This window comes from Astatotilapia calliptera, chromosome 20 (assembly GCF_900246225.1).
Source record: "Astatotilapia calliptera chromosome 20, fAstCal1.2, whole genome shotgun sequence".
Taxonomy (NCBI): domain Eukaryota; kingdom Metazoa; phylum Chordata; class Actinopteri; order Cichliformes; family Cichlidae; genus Astatotilapia; species Astatotilapia calliptera.
Window position 1 is genome coordinate 7294103 of NC_039321.1, and position 26413 is coordinate 7320515.

General features: G+C 39.3%; 3 protein-coding genes across 11 annotated transcripts in view; 2 read left to right on the top strand and 1 right to left on the bottom strand.

Moving 5' to 3' along the window:
• The first annotated feature begins 1226 nt into the window (after positions 1–1226).
• On the top strand, positions 1227–9331 carry tmem269 (transmembrane protein 269). Of its 8 annotated transcripts, none has more exons than XM_026154304.1 (7): positions 1227–1311; positions 2024–2075; positions 4937–5084; positions 5629–5726; positions 6753–6896; positions 7009–7209; positions 7664–9331. In XM_026154304.1, the coding sequence occupies exons 2-7, from the start codon at positions 2045–2047 to the stop codon at positions 7771–7773; spliced, it is 732 nt and encodes a 243-aa protein (XP_026010089.1). In that variant the 5' UTR covers positions 1227–1311; positions 2024–2044; the 3' UTR covers positions 7774–9331. The 8 variants fall into 8 exon arrangements, with proteins under 8 accessions (XP_026010089.1, XP_026010088.1, XP_026010092.1 ...); XM_026154303.1 differs by having other exon boundaries at positions 1228–1510; XM_026154307.1 differs by having other exon boundaries at positions 1229–1510; positions 2024–3157.
• Positions 9332–9404: 73 nt separating this feature from the next.
• On the bottom strand, positions 9405–13788 carry LOC113013424 (tyrosine-protein kinase STYK1). Its single transcript, XM_026154302.1, has 10 exons — positions 13637–13788; positions 13389–13472; positions 12943–13086; positions 12611–12811; positions 12343–12524; positions 12166–12249; positions 11746–11963; positions 11545–11585; positions 11310–11406; positions 9405–10822 (listed from the first exon to the last, which is right to left on the bottom strand). The coding sequence occupies exons 2-10, from the start codon at positions 13435–13437 to the stop codon at positions 10651–10653; spliced, it is 1188 nt and encodes a 395-aa protein (XP_026010087.1). The 5' UTR covers positions 13438–13472; positions 13637–13788; the 3' UTR covers positions 9405–10650.
• An 867-nt stretch (positions 13789–14655) lies between these two features.
• The window catches only part of magi3a (membrane associated guanylate kinase, WW and PDZ domain containing 3a), a 106625-nt gene continuing 94867 nt past the window's right edge, over positions 14656–26413 (top strand). Inside the window, exon 1 of one of the 2 annotated variants that reach the window (XM_026154301.1) lies at positions 14656–15924. In XM_026154301.1, coding sequence (XP_026010086.1) covers positions 15618–15924 — 307 coding nt within the window. In that variant the 5' untranslated portion in view covers positions 14656–15617. The remainder of the gene's footprint in view (positions 15925–26413) is intronic. The other variant, XM_026154300.1, reaches the window with a different exon arrangement.

Genomic DNA, 26413 nt, shown 5'->3' on the forward strand with positions numbered 1-26413 from the left:
AGTAGTGAATGCTTCATTAATCTGTGCTTAAGTGAGTTTGTTAAGTAAACTGAATTCATGTACATGGACTTCTTGAGAAAAGGTAGAGCTTGTACATTTAGAGTCACTTGTTAACATTTTGCCACTTAACTTATGTCACTCTATAATGACTATATCATGTGTTGCAGTAATACACTATAACAAACCTGAGAATAATAATTAAAAAAAACACGAACACACAAGCAAACAAAAGCCTATTTTATTTATTTTATTACTTATTCAGTTTAGGGTTAAGTAAATAGTGAGCTTTGGGTTTTCAAAAGCCACCTGTAAGACCAACAATGATTTTTGACTTTAGAGTTTTCTTTGCCAGTGAAAAGAAGAAAAAATGCTAAGCGGAGGCAGTTAGCAAAGACAAAAAGTCAGACAGCACACCACTTTCTAAATCCTAATATGACTCAGTGTTAAGATAAGATAACCTTTATTAGTCCCACACGTGGGAAATTTGTTTTGTCACAGCAGGAAGTGGACAGTGCAAAAGTTATGAGGCAAAAATTAGAATACAATAAGAATAAATACAGTACACAACTGTACAGAATAGAATAAAATAAAATACTATATACAGTAGAATAAAATAAAATAAATATACAATAAGATAAAAATAGAATACAAATACAAATACTATATACAACTGAGTAAAAATACAACGATGACAGAAAGGATTATTGCACTTAGTATTATCTGTTAAGATTTTTGACTTGTGGTGATTTCATAAGCACATAAATGGATGTGTGCATTAGTTTAATTGATTTTAAACAAAAATTAATTCCATGTAAAGAAAAATAGAAATTCTCCATTCATTGTGTTTCATAATTTATTTTTCATTGTGACAGCTTAATGCCTCAGAAATGTTAAGTAATTGGGGCTTAAGAGGTTAATATGCAAACGTGTTGCAAACAGAAAAGCAGCCACTTAAAGTCATCAAACAAACAAAAATATTTAGATAATAAACAGTGTTGCATATTTGCTTCAGTGATCCACAGCTTTGCGTCACTGAAATATTGATAGCCTTGTAATCACTGAGGTTTCCATATTGTTACATATTAACTTGTGTTCGCACGTCGTATTAGCATGCAAATAAATAAATAAATAATACATGTGTTTTTTCCTCAATGTCACTTCCACTTCAGCGGTAACCGTCAACAGAGTTGAGCAACATTATTTCAGAAAAATCCAGAAACAACAGGGGCGTCACTTCCGGTGGAATGTTCCAACGGATTTATCCTTGGACTTTAAAAGGACCCGCTGAAAAAGTGGCTGGGAAGTTGACAGGTAACCGGTTGTGTGATGACTGTGAAATTGAGGCCGTGGCAACATTAAACTCAGGCGTTAAATTCATTTTCAAATTGATCTGCTGAAAAACAGAACAAAAATACATAACGAGGAAAAATAAGATTATAGGATCCCAGTGCGTGCGTTTCTCCATCCTTTGATTTGTATACACTAAGTAATCAGTGGAGCTCCTTCGAAGGTAAGATGTGACGCATTTTATATGAAATTTAGATGAAACAAGTACATTTTATACCAAGATTTTAGGCTCGCTGGGCTTTTGTCCAGCTGGTTGTGACGCAGTTGCACATCTTGCTTAAACCTCGATGCTGGGGGTGGGGACTCAAACACCTCTACACATTTAAGATCGGTGTGTATTTTATTCTCAAGTCGTCGGGGATGTGTTTGTTCTGAAGGATGGAGCTGTCTGACCCTGCAGAATCTGTCCGATTCTTAGGATAGAGCGCTGCGCATTAAGGTTTCCGCTGACCAGATGTGAAGGTCCTGTTAGTTAGAACGAACAGACAGAAGGATTTAAGAAAGGGATATTGCATGGCTGTCATTTGTTTAGGATCTTTGGGATGTTTATGAAGATCGTTTCTAATCTCAATTCTCAAATAGTCCCAGTAGATCTGCAATTATAAATAAGGATGTATATATCCGGAACAGTACTGTATGTGTAATAAAAATACTCTTATTTTAATTTGTCTTTCAGTTGTTGCACTTTGAGCCAGACATGATCATGGTCCACCTGACGTCCTCCTCTGGTAGGTTCCCTTTCTCACTCTCTTCTCTTAATCTGGATTACCGTACACCTCAGCATGGGTGTCAGGGATGGAAGCTGAGGTGTACTGGCATCAAATTGGGCTGGAAAACAAATATGATGATGTTTGGACAGAAGTTTTATAAACATACACAGCACGACCAACACATTTTATAGGAGAAATTTCTTCTCGTGTTACAACTTCAGTATTATTATTGTTCATTATTGTATACTGACTATAATTTGTACATATACTAATTATAATGCTTACTTCAGCACCACACCATATTCAGTATGCCCAGTTAACCTTCGTTAACAGCTGTGCATCATTTATGCATTAATTGTAAATTCATCACCATATATTTTTTACTATATGTCAACATTTCAGAACACATTCAATCTAAAAAGTATATAGTTTAAATTGTCCAGTGCATTCACTTAAGATTATCGACCTTTGTGAATCGTGAGCTCTGAGTTTTCCTTGTTTTCCATTTGGTCTTTTTAGTTGTTACCAGGAAACATAGGGTATTACATAACAAAGGTCTTCCCGTCATGCTTTGCACTCATTAGGGGCAACCCAGAAATAGAGACCTGTTTGAAATTGACAGTGCATCTCTGGCTCTGGCTTTCTCCTCTTTTTATTAGTGACCAAGAGAGTGAATTGAGTGGTTAGATTAAAACTTGCCAGTAAAATCTTTTAGCTAGTTTAAGCTGCATGCGTGGTTCTGTAATGATGCTTAGGGTGACAAAAGTTAACCAACTGGATTATATGGGAAGCTTGGCAATTCCATGATTTCCCGATTTAATGCAGAATCTTATCTGCATTAACTGTTGTGCTTTGTTTTTCCTGTAAAAAAAGATTTAGATAGTAATTTAAATACCAAATTGCAATCTAGGCTAAAGTTCTGAATGAAAAGTAAAAAAGCATGCTGTCAAGTTAAAGTGCAAGTGATTGTTGGCTTTCTGTTGTGTCTCATACGCTGTTTTCTTTCAGATGAAGAGTCTCTTGAATTCGCCTGGCTTTGGAATCACAGGAAGTTCAGGGTGAAAAACACTTGAAGGGTTAAATATATTGAAGCTTTGCAGGTCATTATCTGTGCATATTGTCTTGGACAGCACTGTGACTTGTTTTAAAAATATATAAAAAAAAAAAAAAAAGCTCACAAAAGAGGAGGCAGATAGAAAAGAATTTATTTATTTTTTTTAATTTGTGGGGCCAGTTTTTGTTTTTTGAGGGGGAGTTTTTGGGCTGGAGAGAAGCTGTGTCAGCAGTCATTCCACGTTGCTGACTGCAATAGTGAATGTAGTCTTAATACTGCAAGCTTGTTTTTCATAAAATGCAGTTTATTTCCAATTGTTGAACTGCAGGGGCTTATATTATCAATATTAATAGTGTATTAATCTTATATTTTTGTTTGTATTTTCTTTGAATGCTGTCTGAGCTTTAAATTTTAAATCCTGAATAAACAGGGAATGCTAATTTAAACTTGTTTATATTTGATAAAAAAAAAGTTATTTAATTTCAAAATAAATCAGCTTTTTTTTTTTTTTTACAAACTTTGACATTGTTTAATGGTTGCAGCTGAACAGACCTGAAAACTATAAACACTGTTAAACTTGTTCCTTATTTTAACAGACCATATTTAAAGCCCTTATAAAATGGCTTAAAGGTCTGAGTACTGACTTGCTGTATCAAGCAAAATACAGGAAAAGATAAAGAACCATGTAATTGAATTACAACAATGAGAAACGTTATGTATAAATAGTGAATTTATACAGCATTTATATACTGCTTTCCTAGTCATCCAAACTGATAGAATCTGGTTATAAACTATTAATATTGACAATATAATGAAAAAACAAACCAACTAGGAAACTAGGTGGGTTGCAGGTTAATTTTAATGACAGAGTCCCCATTAAAGCCTGGGCTGCTGTGTTATTAATATTAATGTTAATTTAAGCTGTGTGAATGCTGCTGCCATGTCCTTGTGTAAGGTCAGTTTGTTTTGACCAGAGTTAACAGGCTAATTGATCTCTTGTTTGGTATGTGTCAACGCAGTAGGTCCAACTCACTCTCACTGTAGCCAAGGCTGTATGTAGTAGTCCCCTAAGTATCCATACTTGTTCCCCACACCAGTATTTGTGTGTGTTTGATCCATGATACGAGTTCACATTTGAGTTTTAACACTTACATTCATCCTGTTCAGATTTTGTATGCTATTGACTTATTTATTTTTCAAATACTATCTTTGATCTTAGAGGTTATTGCATGTGATTTTGGACAGCGTTTTGCTACAGTTAAACATGTGTAATATGTTTGATTCATTAGTATAAATGATAATATAACAAGCAGATAATGAGGCAGTCCTTAATGTTGCATGCGGTAGGCTGCACACACCTGACTTAATGTACAGTAACAAATGCATTGTAGTGATCTGAAAAGGGATGAATGTATCGTAAGGTTGGTCTCCAGCCAATAATCATGCATCTTGGTAAGTGCCATTTCTTTTACATAAGAGGAGGGAGTAATATTTTCCTTTAAAAAACAAAATTAAAAGACCTGCATTATGATTCCCATGATAAAGTGTGTAAATACTTATTTTCTTTCAAGTAATAGATGGTATACTTAAGGTTTAAGATTACATTTCAGAATTGTTACATTTTTTTCTTCTTGTGCTCGAACTAAAGTTTGTCTAAATCCCAAAATATGATTAGTAAACTATACCAATTCAGACACTTGCATCAACATGCCATCTGGTGTGGTCTTCTGTCAGTAGGGCTTTAGCTTTTGTTTTTCTAAAACCTCAGCAGAGATTATTGACCTAACACAGAAAAATACTAACTGCTGTTATCGTTTGGTCTCAGGTTTCTTTCAGTGCACCAAAAAACTCTTTCTGAGCGATCGGGCCACAGAACTTCAGATCAAGGAGTTTGCGCGTAAAAATGCAGCTAATGCACTGTCAGTTGCCAACATGGTCATGGGCATGGCCTCGATTCTCAGCAGCCTTAATGGGTGAGTAAATAAAGGAGTAATGGGTTTTACTTGTCAGCTGCTGGATGGGCGGAGTTTGTAAGGAGGAATCATTATGTGAATGAGTGTGGAAATGAATGATGTTGTGCATCAATAACCAAACTTTAGTCATTAAACACAACGCAATAAAATCAGTCAAAATTTCACAAAACCCAGGAATAAATCAGAAAACACAACAGAAAAAATAAAAGTAGTATTTCAGAAGCTGAGCTATAATTTAGCAAACATATAAGTGTTTTCAATTATTGTTATTATTATTATTATTATTGTGGTTTTATTGTTTGTGTTTTCAAACAACAATGTTATTAACATCCTGTGTTTAGCCCATCAAGGAAAATCATAATATTTATAACAGATTACGAGCCGCTCTAGGTTTAGTTTAAAGGCACAGTTTGCTTTCCCAAAAATGGCAATTTTCTGTATATAAAAAAAGAGACTTTTCTAACATTGTCAGAACTTTTGAACTTGCAGACATTTAACCCTTTTTACTTAATTGTTCAACCTAACAATGACTGGCTTTGTTCAGGCACCATCACGCTGCGTGTTGGCTCGTTCTGATTGGCTACCTCCTGGATTTGGCAGATGGAGCAGTTGCCAGGCAACTCAATGCATGCTCTGCACTGGGTAAGTGGAGTGTTGTGGTCAATAGCACTTACCAAAGATACACTTCCACTGTGGTGTTGGCAGGGCTTGCTGCACAATCTTTTTGTCTGAGCTTTTTTAATTTGGCCACACAAAGAGATCCAGTAAAGGGAACCTTTGCAATTGAAAACTCTTCTTATGTTTCCAACAGAAGAGTCATGAATAATTTATGCAATGTTATTTGAGATTCATCAAGTTAACTTCTTTCAAGTTATTTCTGTGCTCTAGACAAGACAAGATGAATGCATATTTAAATACTTGCATATTTACGCTTTAAGGACTATATTTGTGGCTTGTTTACAAAAGAGCCCAATGCCTCATAGTAAAAGGGAAAGTATAAATAGCTTTGACATTGCTTCCAGTCTGCAAATTCCTAATTTCTGAGATCCCAAAATAGTTTTCAGTTGCATCACAATACATTGTTGGCTGCACATTGCACATTGCAGGGGGCTTTGTGTCTCAACAAGCCTTTTCTGCATGACTTTGCAGGTGGGTGTTGTTGTGCCCCCCACGTATTTTGTCAAATGAACAATAACTTTCTGATTAAGCAGCCTAATTCCACGGGATCATGGCCCAATTGTCTATTTTATCCTGTTGCTTTGGGTTCTCGGCATATCTGAAATTGCTAAAATTGTTGACCCTGGACTGTGGAATTCCACCTCGTTCATCTGTGCCGTGGCCTGAATCACCTCATCCTCATCCGCTGAAAACATGCTATGTGCTCCTGAGGGATAAAGAGATAAGGCAGTGGAGAATGTTGTTTATAGAATGCCTGCCTGTTGGGCTGACACTGACATTTCCACTTGAGAAATTTTTGCACATTCACCGCACGGCTGTCACATGACATGGCACTGGCAAAGATCAGTGCTGAAGAGACATAATACATCTACTGTGGCTTTCACGATTAATGTGCTATGCTAATAGAAGCAGTGTGACACAAGCCTTTCTAAAGCTTATTAGTACAGCTATCAGCAGCAAACATGCCAAACCTTCCTTTTTCATGTTCAGGTGCAAAGCTAGATGATTTTGCTGATTTCACGACCTTTGGGATTGCGACGTCATTGCTCCTGAGAACATCTGATCTGCTCGACAACATCCTGTGCATGTGTTACGTCCTTTCTGTCTTTGTCCGCCTCTGTTTCTTCTCCAGTGGTAAGTTTAAAAAAATGTAGTCTTATTTAACACTGTCATTTTCAATTTAGTCTTTAATTTCAATCATCACTTTGCAAAGTAAGGACATAGTTTGTGTTGTTTTTCCTCATAGGCATCCCTTTCATGTATCGTGGCCTGCCCTGTATTTACTCGTCGGCCATCTTGGCAAGTGCCTCTTTGCTGTCGGGGGGAAACATGGCATTGCTCCGAGTCATTGCAGTTGCCATGATCCTCTTCATGATCAGCCAGAACTTTTACCCTCATGACAGAGTGCTGGAGTCGCAGGCCTGGAAGAAAGTAGTCTACGCTGGAGGTAAAGTAATTTTTAAGAATCTGAAAATCTTAACCGGAACTGCCAAAACCTATAAATGTTTTTACTGTTATTTACTTATTTATTCTTAATGAGGTTTGAGCCTCTTACTGCATGTGTTTATGAATTCTAAACTTAACCACAAGGAAACATTTATTTAACTTATCCCAGTCCAAATGTAAATTTAAATCGCTTTGTGCCAAAATTTGAATTTAAATTCATTGAAGCTGCTTTTTGGAAAAAATGTCCTGGCTGTTCCACATTCAAATGTTTTTGTGCTGTGATAAAGATGGAATGCTGGCTAATCAGTCCATTCTGCAGATCAAAGCATCTAGTAAACACCTCGATATTAATAAGAAGTGTTGGGGGAAAAAAACATTATTGAAGCCCAGATAATGAGTGCAACACCTTCATTTCGTGCAGACATTCAGTTTCTTTTTTGTGTTTTTATTCTCAGGAATCATCATGTTGTTCTGCTCTTCCTTCCCTCCTGCGTGTATGTACTACCTGCTGTGGTCTGTCTCCTACATTTTGTTCCCAACATCCCTATGGAGCAGTAAAGTGTAAAAGGGATGCTGGCACGCTTAAAAACACTCCCAAACAGGTTTACCTCAGCCCGTCCAGGTGAACCAAGGCTTACAGATTACTGCTGCGTCTTACTGCTGTGGAGGATTCAAGCTAATTCATGCATCACATGCATGCACTCTGCTTAATGTTTTTATTTTGTTTTGTTTTTTTTAGATGACACCTCTGAGGGAACCTAAAATCAGTAAGAATGATTAGCAAGGCATTTTATGTTACTGGTGAGGATTAACCTTCATCCTGTCATCTATTAAACCCCCTTCTTCAGTATTAATCCAATCTTGGTCAGTATTGGGAGCACATGGCAGCAAGCACATCTACAGTATGATTCTAAATATTATTTTAAAAAATATATATATTTCCAATATTTTCTTACTTCTAACTTGTTGTGGTTTATCGCAAATGACTTAATAATATTTATTTCATAGTGTTGAGTGTAGTTAAAGAAATGGCTACTGAAATAGTAACAATTATGTAGGTATGTGCTCTAATCCATGAATCAAAAGTAATAACTCATTGAGATTCAGAATTTCATGCCCTCTCTGCATCTATACTTTAAAACAAAGTCATTTTAATTCATCCAGTAGACCCATTTTGATTGAAATTATATTTTTTAACGTTTGTTTTTTGGATTGAGATCATTACCGTTTACGGAGAGGTCTTAAATCCAGTGATAAAGGAAAATATAATTATTTAATATGATTGTAGTGTCCTTCACAATTTTGATTTGCTGTTTGAATATATGTTTTAAATAACTTACTGACCAGTACTCTTGTAAGTTAGGGGCTTTTATTTAAGCTTCAAGACTATATGATGCAATAGATTCCCTTATTTCATCAATGTGTGATTATTTTTTTATTGGGTTATTATATGCATTTGCCTCTGTTTTAAGAGGCATTATGGTTTAAATAGTAAGTAAATCCACACTGGACTGTAATGATGTGATGAATTAGTGATGTCACAACAGGTGTCTTTAGAACATCTTATGTGGCATAAGGAGTCAAGTTGAAATACTAAATCCCCAGCAGTTTTCTGCCTCATGTAGTGTGAATTTACCCTTAGAGAGGCTTCCAAACCTTTCCTGCCATCTAGTGGGTAAAATTACTGCACGTTCTGCTTCAACTTAAAGGTAAGATAATGTCAGAGTCAGTGCTGAGTTTGATCACAAGCATAGTGCAGCAGACATTAAACCCGAAGAGGCTGGTGGAGGAAATAATGTGTGTGATGATATTGGCCAGTATATATCTGATCTGAGACAAATCACTTGTTTTGTAGATCTTATTTAGTAAGAACGCATTTTTGAAATCTCTCATTGTGTTTCACAGTGGGTGTTAGTGCCTCTCTGCATTGTGAGTAACAAATGATTATGATTGTTAGGTTTTTCTCTGCATGTATTATTGTAAGGTCGACCTTACAATATAAAGGCGACTGTTGTTGTGATTTGTATAAATAAAATTGAATTGAAATGAGAAGATTATATAGTTTTGTACCAATTTGTTCAGAAGCCCGATGAAATGTGAGCACAGAGTAACAGTTGAATGTGTCTGTTTTCAGGCCTAAAGATAGCAGGGCGGGCAACAAATCATAATTTACACAAATTACTTGGAATTATTGTCTTGATTCATTATATTTTTACTGAACTGGAAATGTTAGAACTCCTGTAGTCACTTTTACCATGTCGGATTGCTATCAACGTCTCAACTAAACCCATACACGGTTATTAATAAATTGTGATTGATCTCTAATGTGAATGTTACTGACATATTTACCATACACTCACTGGACAATTTACCCTTTTGCCTTCAGAGTTCTTAATGACATAGATTCAGCAAGGTGCCGGAAACATTCCTCAGAGATTCTGGTCAATATTGATATGATGGCATCACACAGTTGCTGCAGATTTTCTGGCTGCACATGTATGATGCTAGTCTTCTGGGCCATCACGTCCCCAAAGGTGTTCTACTGGTTTTAGAGTTAGTGGCCACTGGGGGCCACTAGAATACAGAGAACTCATTGTCAAGTTCAAAAACAACATTTTTGAGATGACTTGAAGTTTTCAGCATTGCAGGCATTAGGAGACAAGCACAATGTAGTCATAGAGGGATTGACATGGTTAGCAACAATACTCAGGTGGCCTTTAAATGATGCTCAGCTGGTACTAAGGAGCCAAAAGTGTTTCAAGAAAATACGCCCGACACCATTACATCACCAGCAGGCTATCGAGGTGATACAAGACAGGATGGATCCACACTTTAGAGGTTTTTTTTTTTTACTAACTTCTGACCCTACCATTTAAATTTTGTAGCAAAATCTGACACTTATCAAACAGGCAACAGTTTTCCATCTTTTGTTGTACACTTTTGGAGAGACTGTGTGAAATGTAGCCTCAGTTTCCTGAGCTGACAGGAGTGGCACCTGGTGTGATCTTCTGCTGCTACAGCTCATTCACTCCAGGGTTTGGTGTATTGTGCCTTCACAGCATACCTTGGCTGTGCTAGTTTATTTGAGTTACTGCTGTTTTCTTATCATCTCAAAGCAACCTGTCCTCTGGCCTTTGTCATCAGTAAGGCATTTTCACCCCCACTGGGTATCTTTATTTTTCTAGTAAAATAGTAAAATCCTAGTAAAACACTCAAACCAGCTCATCTGGCAATCATATCATGTTTAAAGTCAAAATGTGATAGTTTCTTGTGATTCTTCTTCTGGTCTGAATTTCAGAAAGACTTTTCACTATTTCTTATATACCTACATTTAATGAGTTGCTACCATGTGATTAGCTGATTCAATAACTGCATCAACCAGCACCTGTTGTTGTGCCCCCAACAACAAGTATACCCGAGAAAGTGGCGGATGAGCGTAGGTCTATTCGATCAGTCCTGCCATTCTCTTATATTCAGTTATGTCAATGACCTCAGAAATACAAATCGGTGTTGTATCAGCAATGTGCAGCGAGGACTCAAACAGCTTGATGATGGCTGAAAATGCTGGTCGCTCTTTGAAGCTCCACATCCAACAGTACTTCATCAGGTCATACCTAAATACATATGGAGACATTTAGAATTCATCTGCGTTTCATCTGTTTCACAAGCAAATCAGTATCACTGTCATGGCTGCTTATCATATGAAGCTAACCAATCACAATCCTGGATAGCCTGTCACAAAGACTTTTAAAGTTAGAGGTAAACACTGAGCAAACACTGAGTGAATTAGTGAGCTTTAGAGGTGCTGGTTCTTAGACAAGCCTGATAGCTTCTTGCAGCAGTTTTATATTAAACATGAAAAGACGAGTGTCAATCTTGTCATCTGAATTATTATCAAATCTGCAAACTGCATCTTTAACTCATCCTCATTGCAGGGACTTTAAATCTTAATGCAGTTTTTGTGAGTTTGAACTGACTTTGACTTTGACTATACTGTACTTAATGCATGTATTTTTATATATATATATATATATACACACTCCATACAGATTTGTTCATACGTCCCTGTCTATTGCTTGCTTTTAGGTGAATTACACGTACAAAAGTCCACCGCAGTTCTTTGGTCTCTTCATTCGATAAGACGCCTGCAGCTTTGGAAGCACTGTTGAAGGCTTCAGCTCAGGGTATGGAGGGGATCCTGAGGTATGGGAAAAAAGCATTTTTTATTAGCTCTGTAATGTTGTTAATGGTTTGATTGTAGTAATTAGTAGATTTGGATTAAGATAAGATAGAAATGTACTATAAAACTTTGGCAGATAAGATGACAGTACTTTACCTAAAGTGATCAGTTCATATAGTAGGATTCCAAATGACCACCTGGTGTGCGGGGAGAACAAAACAAAACACTGTGACTCATAGAAACATGATTTTTAAAGCATGTAATGCACATACAAGAGCAAAGACAAAAAATGTGAATAATAAAAAATATATATCGTGTGTCTTTGTTTTGTTTCCTTAGCCATAACTCTGCCCTTACACGTCGCTTCTGTCGATACTGAGCAGCATCATAATCCGCTCTGGAGCCTGCCATTTCAATGGCACCTTTGCTGCCCTTTGTCTAATTGCTGAATCCATTTTGCGTCCTTCAAATGCCACGCCCAGGCCAGATACTCGAGCCGAGAGGCCTGGGCCAATTAAGATGTTTCTGGCAGCAACATCACCATGCACCAGCCTGTGCTCTGACATCAGGTAATCCTGGAGGAGGATCCAATTACAGCTAAACATGTCAATCTTTTTGTTGCAACAGTTATTCAAGATTCAAGATAAACAACACTTTCCAGCATCTTGAGGGGAAGAAATGGCAGAATGTCATCTGCTGTAGGGCGTGACATCTAAAATGAACTCGTTTTATTCCAGTTGTGTGTTGGGAATAATTGGTCTAAAAAAAGTGACTCACCAGGCCAGCTGCAATCTGTTTTGCCACCAGAAACACTGACCTCTCAGAGAAGTTTTGCGAGGGATCTGCAGTGCTTAAATTGTTCTGGAGTTAAAAATAAGTCCTTGTCATTGCAATACATTGAATAATTGAAGATTGCCTTTGCCACTGAATAGGTAGAAGGTTTGGATCACTTACATTTCTAAGTGTCCAGAGGAAGTGAAGGAGATTCCCTGGGTTGTAGGCATCTAAAACCAGGTACATGGGTAGACGTTTGGTGCGACAGTGCAGCATCTGCACCACATTTTCATGTTTACACACTGAAGCACAGAAGAGGAGCCACTCAACAAATTCTTTAGCTTCAGGCTTGCCAGAGGCATCTGTATGGGATTAAATTAATAGAATAAAAACTGGACAAGCTTAACTCCAGTGATGACCCTTGCTTTATATCAGATTTATACAGTACCTCGAAGGCACTTAACCACCACGACAGAAGAGGCTCCACCTTTCTTCTTCAGCAGACCTTTACAAATGGGGCCATAGCAACCAGTCTGCCAAAACTCTAGTCCCTCAAGAACACACTCTTCTGGGATTTCCCAGGGATCTAAAGCTGCCGGGACCTTTGGAGGACCTACAGAAGCTGTAGACAGGGATACAATCTGCTGGCCTGATACAAGGGCAAATATAAGTAAATAAGAACTTGGCATTACTATGAGACACTCAAACAGAAATATGTTAGATTTTTAAAGGATTTCACGCTGTTTTAATGAATTGACATATAGTTATTGCAGCTCCTACCATTTTTAAAATGAGGTGAAGTCCTGTGTCGTCGTTCTTTATTTTTACATAGAGTATAAAAAATGAGAGCCACCACTAACACCGTGCTCAGAGCCAACAGGGAAGGGATTATAATGAGGGCAAGTGTGCCTGATGACTCTTCATCTACAAAACAAGTTAAAGAAGCAGGTTCAGAACATTTCAAAGTACACGCTGTTGCTTTCACCATTTCACAATTACTTTTTCACACAGGGGCAGGTCGTTTGTCATAGCTTTTTCCCCCTTGAGAAATTACACCATCATCTAAAAACTGCATTTTGTATTTACCCCGGTAATCTTTGTCTTTGTGACAAACATGCAACAAACTAAGAAATCAGGAAGGGGTCAAATGCTCTAGCTGTCGTGTATACAAGGCAAATGAACTTCCAGCTAATAGCAATGCAATCATTATCATGTTTAAAACTTACAGGATGGACAGAGAGAGGTGTCATTGCTACATTTTGTGTCCACGTCCATTAGGAGCAGGTCGCATTTCTCAAATGTGGGAGAATCTGCAGACCGTATCAACAAAAGCAATTCAAGGGTTGCCAGTCGAGAATTTTATTCCGGTGTTGAGTAAAACTAATTAACTTTGAAGTCATTTGAAAATGAAAAAACAAAAAAAAACAAAAAACGAACAACGCACAGTCTAAATGTTAAAAATTAGTCTTCCTACCTGACACCAGAGGCTCTATTGTGCGGGTGAACAAACATTTACAGACCTTATAATATAAAAATTAACAGCAGTGGGGGAAAAAGAGAAAAGAAATCATAATAACACAGCTGTTATCAGCGGCTTTTCAGAATACAGGCTTGGCACTGTGAGGGCGCTGACCGGAGAGTGGCGCTGGAAAGTTGACTGACTGTTAATTATTAGCAAAGCAACAGAAACGATAACATTAACAGGAGTCATGCTCACACTTAATGCAACCAAAACAGGTTAGTCACTAAACTGTGATGAACACACACACACATCTCACAAGAAATGTGTCTCTGCTTCATCAGACAAAATATGAAAGACAAAGTAGATAACAGGTACGGGCGTTAAGAAAAAGGGGTAAACCAGGTAAAAAAAAATTAAATTAGTGAGCTTAAATAAAATGTATATTTAAATGCGCTAACGCCGATGTTTATTTACTACATTCATATATAATTAATCGCATCGGATGTGTAAGATTAGTTAAAATCTAATAGTTTTACAAGTGAATGTTGCCAGCTGGCGCTTTGGATGACATGCCAGCCTCAGTCTGTTGGCAACCACAAGAGGGCAGACTTGCACAAAAAATCAACAACCACTACTACAATTAACCGACACACAACCTTCCTAGTTCCAGATCTCCAAACGCATTTCACGGACCTAAAGCAACCATGTAAAATTCAGGAATCACTCAGAAGCTGTTGCACTTTGCAATAGGAATACAAAGAAATTTGGAGAAAAAAATCCAAACCGCAGACCAAAGGTCATACACAGAGATAGGTTACCCATCTCTGGCTATCTGCAAGCATGTTCTACGTGAAAATACGCGTCCCCAAGGGGGAACTCCGCCTTGCAACGGACTGAAAACACTCACAGAACTCCCACCCTTTGCCATTCACCATTGGCGTAATATACGCGCTTTGGGAACGCCTCCCACATCTCCGATTGGACAGAACTGCCTGCCGTCATAAAAGCAACACGGAAAACGATTAAAAAAAGTTATGGAGCGGAGCCTAATCGGATCACGTCTGTTGCATGCTGCTGCATAGTTTTCAGAATAAAAAAAATCAGCTGTGCTTCTGGAAAAAACAGGAGAGAGCGCATAGCGCGCGACGAGGCGCAACGAGCAGAGTTTCGGTGTTTTGAAAGGATCAGATAACCGATAACCGCTGAGTTCGGGGGAGGACCAGGTGTGTTTTCCCGTTTCTAAGGACTGCCTTGTTGATGTCACCATGGAGGAGTGCTGGCGAGTAGGACAGGTGCGCAGGGTGAAGTTGCCTCAGTGGGTTCGCATGAGGAACTGTCAGTGACAGAGGACTTTTTCAGCAGCTGATGAACCTCGTATAAACCCATTTTTTTTCACGTTTTCCTGTATTTTATTTTATTTTATTTTTTAAATAAACTATTTCCGTCAGTGTTGTCAAATGTGCTGGCGTTTCCTGAAGTCCAGAGTGGGATATATGCTATTTTTCCCACGCTTTTCTGACAGGCACTGGTGCGCGCAAACTGCTGGACTCGCCGGTTCCGTCCTGCTCTGTAACACATATCGGGGTGTAACAGTGCGGGGGAAGCTACTGTTGGTTATTAACCGCACATTGCTGTGAACTGGGGTGTGGGATCGAGACGCCCCAGCATCAGAATCAGCACTTTCCGCTTCAATGCGACACTGACGCAGCTGGTCTCACATTCCAGTCGCGGACAGGTGATGCTCGGATAAGTCAATGGAAGGATATTTGATTCTCAGGAGCAGCTGAGCAAAAAACAACAAGCAAACAAACAAACAAAAAACCAAGAGTTGTTTTCCTCGAGATGGAATACACCACAAGGCAGCAGCATCATTAACTTCTCTAATCGGCAATGATTTTTCCGTGCGTCATTGCGTCTTAGGTTTTGAAGCGGTTGTTGCTTTGAAGGACAATCGTTCTTGGACTTCCCTATAGGTTTTCAACATCTACCAACAATGTCCAAGACACTGAAAAAGAAGAAGCACTGGTCAAGTAAAGTGCAGGAGTGCACCGTCTCGTGGGGAGGTTCCGGGGAGCTGGTCACTGTAGCGGAGGTGCGAGGTGGCGCTGAGCTGGGAGAGTTCCCCTATCTTGGACACATAGTGTCGGAGGCGTTGGTGTGTCACGCCGGGAGGCTTCCCAGCATTGGGGACGTTCTGCTGGAGGTTAATGGCACTCCCGTGAGCGGACTCACAAACCGAGACACGCTGGCTGTCATCCGCCACTTTCGGGAGCCAGTCCGCCTGAAGACTGTGAAACCAGGTGTGTGTCCAATGTTATTTTAAATCACTATGACATCCTTACATACGAAAATAAACCTGACACGTGTTTTTTAAAATAATTCCCCCCTGAAAATGAGAACCTGAAAATAAGAACTGTGGACTGGTGTGACTGAGATGAGGAGGTAGCCTGTGTTAAAGTGTGTGCGTGTGTGCGTTTGGTTTATATTTGGAAGCAGACTTGCAGGTCAGCCTTGTATTTTCAGTTGGCCTAAGCATATCTAAATTGTCAATCAGCATACTTCACATTCTTTCATTCATTCATGTGGTGACTCATATTTACACAACCCCTTTACTGGAGTAAAATCCTGCCAGACAGCATTTGTAAAGGGCATGCTGTGTTTCACCATGCTTCCTCATCTTCTCCACATCTGCATGGTTCAAAGATAAGACACGAACCCCCATTAAGGTCACAGGCCTCTGCATGAACTCGCATAATACACATAATCTTCATTTTATCACTGCACAAGTGTCACATCTACACTTGTGAGCTTGTGTGTTCCACATTAAGAGACTCATAATTCAATGCATGAAGGTAAATATACACTGTTATTCAAATATTTGATATATTATGTTCAGTAGATCTGCTCATAGTGCACTTATTGGCTCTGTCTTTGTTGTTATCTTACTTACTAGCGGTAGTTTATAATTCTTCCTGTCCTGCACATACATGCTTAATCAATGCCACTGTATTATATGTGTAAAAACATACCGGATACAAACTAGCCAACTGAAGGAGTGTAAATGGAGGCATAATAGTGGCAAGGGATTTGTTAATGGTTACCTTGCCCTGTTAGACTATGTCATTTCGCTTGCATTGTAAAGGTGAGAATGAGTCTAATTGGATCAATTACACACATGCACCTACTTTAGTTGCCAGAATGCTGCACACACACTTGACTATATTTACTTTGTAGTTGGTTTCTATTACAATACATAAGTATCAATTCTAATATTCTTGGATGTACTGGTGAGATATATATATATATATATATATATATATTGCATTAGGTCAGTTCTCAACACCTACACTGTTGCAAACATTTCTTATTGACCTTGTGTTACGTAATGCATTTTAAGTGATGTTCAAGCTGCACTTGCTCATCTCTAGGCTGCTTACCATCAGTTCCTCTGTTCCCCATGGGACCTCACTGTGTGTTTAGATCTGTCCCCTCATCCATGATTAATTCATGCATCATCCATTATTGATGGCCGCTGCCTGCCAGGATGACTAGTGGCTGATGACCAGATCATATGTTAGCCGACTGGCATTCTTGTAAACTTGCATTCTCACGAGATTGCAAAGTTAGGAGAGGAGACATGCAAGTACAGAGCTGTGGATCTTGTGGTTGTTTAGGTTAGGTTTTGTCCCCTTCAGTGAAAAAAATGTTATAGTACATTATTGCATGTTTACCTTGTGCTTGCAGAGCAAACAGTAAAAGAAGTTAGAAAAGGAATAATTTTTCAGGTGTCTACCTGATGGAAATTTTCCATCTTTTCTTGTTGCCTAGTTTGTCTTCACCTTATCTTCACCCCACAGCCGATTATGGCTTATCGCTACACTTTGCTATTTCCCATCACCTCTGATATTTTACCATATCTAATCTTTTATGTTCATTCTCACTTTTGCCTTGATACTTTTTTCCTAATCTTCTTGCATCTATGCGCTCCTCTTCCTACTACTAATTTAACAATCTTGCATTGCCCTTCTACTGGATCATATTAAATGGTAAATGGCCTGTATTTATATAGCGCTTTACTAGTCCCTAAGGACCCCAAAGCCCTTCACACATCCAGTCATCCACCCATTCACACACTGGTGATGGCAAGCCACATTGTAGCCACAGCCACCCTGGGGCGCACTGACAGAGGCGAGGCTGCCGGACACTGACCACCACCAGTAGGCAACGGGTGAAGTGTCTTGCCCAAGGACACAACGACCGAGACTGTCCAAGCCGGGGCTCGAACAGGCAACCTTCCAATTACAAGACGAAGTCCCAACTCCAAATATTAATGTTACCTTTCTGCCACGACAGTTTTGCAGCTTTAAAATCAAATAACATTTTTGTTTTTTCATCAAAGCTGAGAGTTGTTGATGTTTCGCCTCTGCCATCAAGACAGAAAACAGAAGTTTGTCTCTAGTGGTCCTCTGGCTCCTGCCCAGCCAATGCACTCAATATGCAGCTCCCATCCTGAGAGCTGAGCAAGGCAGTAACCTTGAGGGGACGATTGAGAGTAGAAAGGTAGTGACGGCCGTTACCTGTCGCAGTTTAGAGACCTGTGAGTGGGCAGGTCATTGATTAATGCTGTAAACAGACATAGATCTGCTTGTTTTTGCCTCATGGAGCTTAATGGATGGGCCATTTACCTCCCAGGTCCTGAAGCACCTTAGTTACAAATCAGGTCTGTAACTGAAGTTGTTAAAAAAAAAAAATTAAAAAAAAGGCTCTTGGAAAATTTTCTGTCTCTTTTTTTTTTTTTAAAGTCTCACAGATGGATAATGATGATGATAAGACCAATGTTCACTTTTTACAGTGTCATGAAATTCTGTCTAAGGAAAGCACGTGGAAACCTTTCTGGAGGCGAGATTTAGATTGTCACATTTCAAAGTGCTAATTGTTTTCTCAGTTAACACATTTCTCTTTTAGACTTAGAAAGTCTTGTGATAAATGTGGTGTTAAAATGTACCCGCATATAAGTAATGCAAGTATAACATTACAATAAAGCGGGGGATGATTCTGCTGGACCTTTTACTTAAGGTGTTAATAAAAGTGACATTTTCTTTAAAGGAAACAGAAATGAAGTCTTTTATTTTTCTTGATTTTGAATATTTTTCCTTGTTCATACAACAGATGAATTAAGCTTCAGCTAGGTATCTTGAGATGCCACATGAGCCTTTTTATTGCAGAGAAGCGTTTTTTAAAAATTTCTTCATGTAAATCAAAAACACCGGCGATCTAGTCTGTTTGTTTGTCTGTGTGGGTGTGTGTGTTGGGGTGGGTGTGTGTGGGTTGGGAGGAAGGAAGTATTCAAAATATGTAATTCAGTGCAAACACACTCCACTTAATAATACGGGAGTGGTGATGTCAAATGAGCTTCCTCACGCTTGCCTATCCAAAGCACCTCGGGTATCTTGCTTGAGGATTTGAACAATAAAGTCCTTTTTAATGCATGTAACCCCCATTTTAACTAATGAGCCAAAAAAGAATCCTGAAGACATTGCCATGAGCAATCCTGTAACAATAAACTTCAATAATAAAGTAGGAGATAATTTCAGTGGATTTTATTCCACCTGTTAGGCCTTTTTCCTTGGATCTTCTTACGCTGTCATATATCACTAACCTGTGATGCTCGGTGCTTTCCAGGAGTGAGTTAATATGATGAAATGCTTTACTTTCCATTCTTAATTTGCTTTGACGACTACCTGAAAATGTGCTTTCATGCGTGTAGTTGATGCTATGGCTGTTGCTGAGCAAATGTCGAATTCAGCACCTTTACTAAGTGCACCTTATGTTTAGCGCTGCAACCAATAATTATGTTCATGACTGAATTCTGTTATTTTCCTGAATGAGTCAAGGTGTTATTTTTCGGCCTATGATTATTTCCATAAACTAACTGTGATGTCTTGAAATGTGCCATTTGATCAAAGGGACAGTTCGAAATATTCGAAAGATATTCAGTTTTCTGTTATGACACAGAAAAGAACCAAATCCTCAAATCTTAGAAGCTCATAATGTTTGGTGTTTTGTCTGTTAAAGTTATTATTAGTGTAATTCCAGCTGTTTCCATCTATTTAATGGCTTTGTAGATTGTCTTACAGGAAGACAGTCTTGACTATTTTAAATGTTCCTGATTTTGGAATCCATTGCCGAATCACTGGAGGTTTTCTAGTTGTCTTTTTTTTTTCATTACATTGTTGAAAACTGGATTTCTTTACCAACGTTAGCCTCACTTGGTAATTTGCTCCTTTTTCATGTCTAAAGTAGAGACTCTCACTTTCTTTTCTTTTTTGTCTCACCGGTGTAACATCGAGTTTCATATCTCACGCGTGTGCCATCAGGAGTACAGCGGAGCATTAAGCGCACAGTTTGTGTTAATGTGATTCCCTCACAGGTTCAGTCAGAGCTTCGACTAAGCTGCTCTAACCCAGCTGAGACGAGCTGTCAGCGTGTGTCTGGTTCTGTGGCTCCTTCTCCCCATGGTAAATGTAACTTCGGTTCCAGTTGCTGCTTTTTTTCCCTGCGCGTCTACTGTGAAGCCCAGGTTTGTCCTAGAATTTACCTTGGAAAGAAGGTGAAAGTTTTTGCATACCCAGATACTTTGAAGTGTATTAGATTTCTCTTTACAATCTGAGTGCCATAAAACACAGTCAGTGTTACAAGTGCAAAAGGAGCTTTATTGGTACCCTTAGTTTCTGCGGTCTCTACTTCATTGGGTTTTTTCTATGCCTGTTAAAGTGTACGCATCTTTACATTTAAGTCACATCCATCCATCATGGCCTCCTACTGGCTGGAATCCCAGCTCATTCCCCAGTCCAAACTTCTGCACCTTTTGCCTTTACACCAATCAGTGACATGGGATGATGGTTTGCTCAACTCCCCAGATGACAGCACTTGCCATGGATGAAGAACATGTCTTCCTCTTCTTTTCTTCCCTCCATCCCTTAGTAGCAAAGCCCCTTCAGTTATTAGTGAAGCCCTCTCCTTCAGTAGCTCCTCCTAAGCACAACTCTGCACTATCTCACAGTCTCCTTGTTCACTTTTGCCTACATCATCTTGCATTCCTCTCCTCCTCTGTTCAATGTTAAGGGGAAAAAAATGACAGAACAGGGACAGTGTAGGTTTGCATAGTAGGACTTATTTAAATTCTTTGATTTCTGCATAATTTTAAAATTTTGTAATCTTCAACAGATGTCAGAACTCCCCCCCCCGAGAAGTTTAGCAAACTGGGATTCAACTTCATTCTACGTTGCCAGTCCTGTTCGTAGAGCCGCATTGCAGTAATGAACTGGCCAGCAACAAAGATAGCATCTTCATATGAGCCATACCTTTCATTGGCAGGCACCACAACTTGGCAGGCATGTTCAAAGGCAGTGGAGATGAGTGTGTGTGCTGATTCACCAAGACTGCCTCTTTCTACTCACTGAGTGGTCATGCTGCGATGTCAGCAGCAGCAGTGTCTCCAGGTTACTGCTGGTGGAAACCGGCAGAGAAGAAACATACACAGAAAAACTTGCACGTTTTTTCCTTTAAGACTCGTTGCCTCCTTTACTCAACTTGACTATTCCTTGGGGTTTTTGCAACAGTGATGCATCTCTACCTTTTTAGCCCCATTTCCTATTAGATGATGTCAGGATCTAAACTGTCCATGTATTTGTTAAGACAACCTGTTTTGCTGCACTACATGAATGAAGCTTTGACATTTTTTAACACTTATTTGCACCGAGAAAGTCAAATCATCCAAGATATTTTTCACTGTGAATGTACGATTCTGTCTGGGGTTTTTTGTGTCCTCTGAGAAAGATATAGAGATATAGAGAAGGCATCTACTAATGAAATATAGTTAAGCAAAAAATTGTGAGACATTAAAAGCAGTTACAGACTGCACCAAAGCATTCATTCATTTTTACAAAACATTAAGCTTGTGTGTTTTTATTAATTCATTAATGAGTGACTTCTTGCATAGCTTTGGTGAAGCAGTTTGTGTGGTAACAGCTAACTGTTTCTCTCTCATCACCAGTTAACAATATCATTGTTTTGCCACGCTGAGCACTGCTACCAGCTTAACGATAAGAAGTGTTTGTGCCTCCTGTATCGGAAAATAACAGCAGGAGGTAGCAGGGCTGGAGTGAGCTGCTGCCACACAGCACACATGAAGACGATGTGCTTTTAGCAGAAATGCAGCGCCATCTGACTCTCATGTGTTCAAGGACAGACTGGCCATAGACCAATTAACTTAAGAAAAGGTCCCTTTTATCCAACTGTAAGCTGCAACTAAGGACATTGTTTAAAAGCAGAAATAGAACCAGGCTGTTATGAATCAATATGCAGGTGCTGATGTGGATTGAGGAATATAGGGAGGTAAATCATTTGATAGTTGATTGAACCAAGTTTCCTCCAGATGCACAATCACCGCTGTCTGTGGAGAGCCTATTTGGGGACTTTGTTTCTGGCTGGGTCCGTACGAACCATCCCCGCGGTGTTACAGCAGAGGCAATAATGCGAACAGAGTGAAGAGGCAGCTGGCATGTCGCTCATTGGAAATTTCCCTGAGAAGGATTTTCTTTTGAAGGAGCTATTGGATTTAAACAGGGGAGGGGAAAAAATGATGAACAGGTGTTGAGAAAAGAAAATGGGGTCAAAGATGGAGGCGTGCAGACAATAGGAGGGAGCATGAAAGTAAGACTGAGCGAGAATAGCAGGAGAAGAAATGGAGGATTTGACAGGGAGGAACAGGTCGAATAAGATGAGAAAGAGCAATAATCATCTCGGGACTGAAAACGATTATGTTACCATTAATCACAATAATGGTATTGATCCCTGTTTTGACTGTCTGAAATGATTCTGCCTGCTGTTCATCTAGGCAGCTCGTACTATTTTAAACACGCTGCACGGTCAGGATTTCCAATTATGTCTGCAAGTAACCAGCTTATGTGCGCTGAATGCATATACGTCTGGAAGCGTGCATTATAATGAAAAATTAAGGCACCTTTGAATTGGTGTCCACCTTTGGTCGCTTTTTCAAACCAAATGCAATCATAGAGAAAGACTGCTGCCAGAGTCTCTCCTCCGCAATTTTTCTCCTATTTATTGGTACATCTTTTCAGTGATACTGAAGGAAAGCATGGTAGCAGTAATGGGATCTTTCTTTACACTTTGGATCATAAATCAGTTGAGAAGACTCAGTCTCAGAGCTGGTTGGCTGTAGTACTTTAGATTTTGGCCATGCGCCCACATTGGTGGGCCTTTGTCAATACTCATTCTGCAAGCACAGCCCACTCAGCTGTTTAGTTGTGGTACTCCACCTCAAAGAATCAATTTTCAGCCCATTCTGCTTGTGCCCATGACAACATCTCATATCAAACGGATATAAAGCCCACCGCCCTTTTCACACACCTTCAAACTAACTCCCTACTCAGCCAGCTGCTCTCAGGACTGCAGTACGGCTGATGTTTGTGCCAAACCTCTGCATGACAACTGGGGGAGTCAGTTTTTCATGTCTTATCATGAGGCTTCCTCATTTCTTCTTCTGTTCTTTTTTTGGGGGGGGTGTTGTTTTTTTTTTTTTAAATCATCCTTTTGAAGAATAAAAAAACCCAGCTACCATGTGTTTCTCTTAGAACACGGATAAGCTTTATTAATAGATAAATTAAACATGCATTAGTAGTTAGGCTTACTCATCTTTGAGGAGTCTTTAGCTGCTTTCAAACTAAACAGTTCAAAAAGGCCCAGACATTTGTGCATTCACGGATCTGAAAAGAATGTAAAACAATTTTAAGAGCCACAAATTGTTTGCAGGAAAGAGAACCGAAAAATGAATTTTCTCTAACTGTTACTAGAATTATGAAGAAACTTCTTGCGTTATCTAAAGATGCTTTTGCTCTGCAGTGGGAGAGGTGGCTGTTTTCTCATCCTCTTATGTTAATAATGCATCGTATGCTCTCCTTTCGCTATCCCTGGTGAGATTTCATGTTCTGTGGAGATGAAGTTCCCAGACTGTCCCCATTAGAATTCATAGGTGTTGGGATCTCAGGCCAGCCAATTTAGCTTGCATTGCATCGTAGCTGCCTTAACAGGTTATTGATCGGGGCCAATCTCTTCCCTGTTAAGGCAGCTAACGCATCCGTGGCCAATGCGTCTGCCCAAGGCTCTGATCTTTATGAAAAGTTGAGGACACCAGAAGGACGCTGTGCTCAGTATATTTAACTTGCAGCACTATCATGATGTTTTGCCTTTGCACAGAGTACTTGCGAGCTAACAGTGAACGGTGATTACATCCGCTTTGACAGTGTGCCTTCTCACTATTTATTCTGCTCATGAGGACGTTCTCTTATTTCCTTCTAATAAGCAAATGTAGCTCACGAATCACAGAGTCATTCTTGTCCATGAACCAAGAAGAGGACCTACACTCTCTGTGCTTGAGAGGTTTTGTTTTTTTTTGTTTTGTTTTTTTAAACTCAAGCACAAACACGCCGACAAATCCACCCCCCTTCCTAACGATACACACATTCGCTCTCTTTGGCAGCTGTGTGCCGTCACTGTTCTTCAACCAAATAGACTCAAGGGATCACATGCACATAACTCATTGTTTAAAGTAAGCAGAAGTACGTGTCTCTCTGCAATCCTGACATTGTAGTGATGGTTACAGTCACTCAAGACAATAGTTAGTCAGTTGTTTTTTGTTTTGTTTTTTTAAGTGTTGCTCAAGCTCTCAAAGAGAGCTTGCTTAAAAAAAGTCCAGTTTTTCCAGTTAAGAAGATAGTTCTGCTATAGTTTGTAAATTAGCACATGCTCACTTTAGGGCATCACTAGTTCGGTATATTTCCCAGCATGCACTTGCAACTTTAATCTGCCACTGTCCTAATAACCTCTGGGTATTTGTATTTCCTGTCCTTGTTATCACCTTCTGTAGTATTTAGTTTTCACTGTGTTCCCTGGCATATTACATTTGTTGAGATTACAGACACTGGCTTTGGCTCTGTTAGCTGTCAGTTTTCCAGGGTAAGTTTAAGCAGCTGCTCGGTCAGTGCTATTTGTTCAGTCATCCCATCCAGTCACAGGAAAGTATTTTACTCCAGCAGAACATGTCTCAAAACAAACAAGACTCCTGAGCGATGTTGAGTTACTACAGCTTTATTCCACAATTAATCCAAAGTAATTGAAACATTCCTTGATCTGTTCAATTTCTTTCAGTCATTTTCGTCAATTTGTGTCCTGGAGGAGGAGTTGATTGATTCTTGGCAAATGTTGATCATGTGCAGATATTCTGAATTTGTTGGGCACAGTGAGAAGTGCTGCAAAGTTCCACCAGTGTATTGTTACCAACAGGTGCTTGTTCTGGCAAACATTTTGCAAAGCTTCTGTGGCACTTTTACTTCAAGACGACAGTTTCTTCCTTTACTTAAATCTCAGCTCCTTTGCTTATGTTTTTTCTGTTTATGACTGATACAACACTAGATTTTGCTTCTCTCCTTGGATGACCTACATTTAACCAATTTGAGTTGCACAGAGGAGGACTTAATCTTCTTTTATTACTATAGCGTATCAGCATCAAGGATCAGTCGAGGCTCATAATTTGAATGCCAGTCATCATATTTCTAGTGTTTGTTCCATAAATGAAGTGCTTTCAAGGCACTGCAGCCATGAAGTGTCATAACTCATTGTGATGCGAGTCAAGTTATCACACTGAAAAAGCTCAGAAAATCACACTCAAGTGGATGTAGTCATTGCATGCATTGTCTCTGGTGAATCCATTCACTAAAAAGGAATGTAGCCCAACTGCTGTCACTGTGATGTGGATTCACAATTTGTATTTTCTTTCTCATGTTTATAAAAAGTCAGTTCTGGGAAAAGAAAACTGCAATGATTTGATATGAGCAGACTTTTTGGACATAATCTTAAGTAACTGTATACCACAGCCTAATAATGGAACGCATGAATCTCATGCTGACAGAGTTGCTAAGTGAGCAAAATGGGTTCTTGGCTGAAGAAAAAAGTGAAAACATGAGCAAAGAACTTGTTCTTAAAGGGTCCGAAATTTGGCTCTGGAAAAAGAAGTTGCTGTAAGCTAGTCTGGGGCCAGTGGTCACTCTCGTCTGGCTTTCATGATATCAGACTTCCTTTGGATTGGTCCAAGGCCTAGCAGAGCTGTTATGTAGTGGCATCGCTGCTGTCTCTGTGCCCAGACTGCCTGAAAGCCCATGTGTCAAGGGGCTCCTTAGGATCTGGCAGAGAAGCACAGCTCACACTGATTCAACACTTCTGTTGACAGGCTGTACAGCCAGGTGGAGAAGTAAACACACATGCATACACTGGCAGGGGTAGTCAACACATACACATACTAAAAGTACACGCACAGATGCACAAATGATAGATGAAGTTCAGATTCTTCTTAAAAGACACCCATCCGTTTGTTGAACTCCATGACCCCAACCCCCTCCACCCCCCAACAGCAGAGTAGCATGAAATGGCTCCAGCCTTTGGAGTGAAGAGCAATTGTTCCTGTTGTCTTAAAAGCAGGTCTCCTTTTTTCAGCTTTGTGATCACAATGTGCTGAATCACATGAGATGTGTGATTTACGCTAATCTCGAATCTTTGAGCTTAATTTGCAAATATTACTATTCGCTGTGAAATGGAGGAGGGGTTACCTCGCTCAGGATAAAACATGGTTTAAAAAAAATTCACAACAAAGAGTGATATAGTACAGAAAGAACCCTCAAAGCACAACCCTCTTGGTTGTGCTTTGAGCTTTAG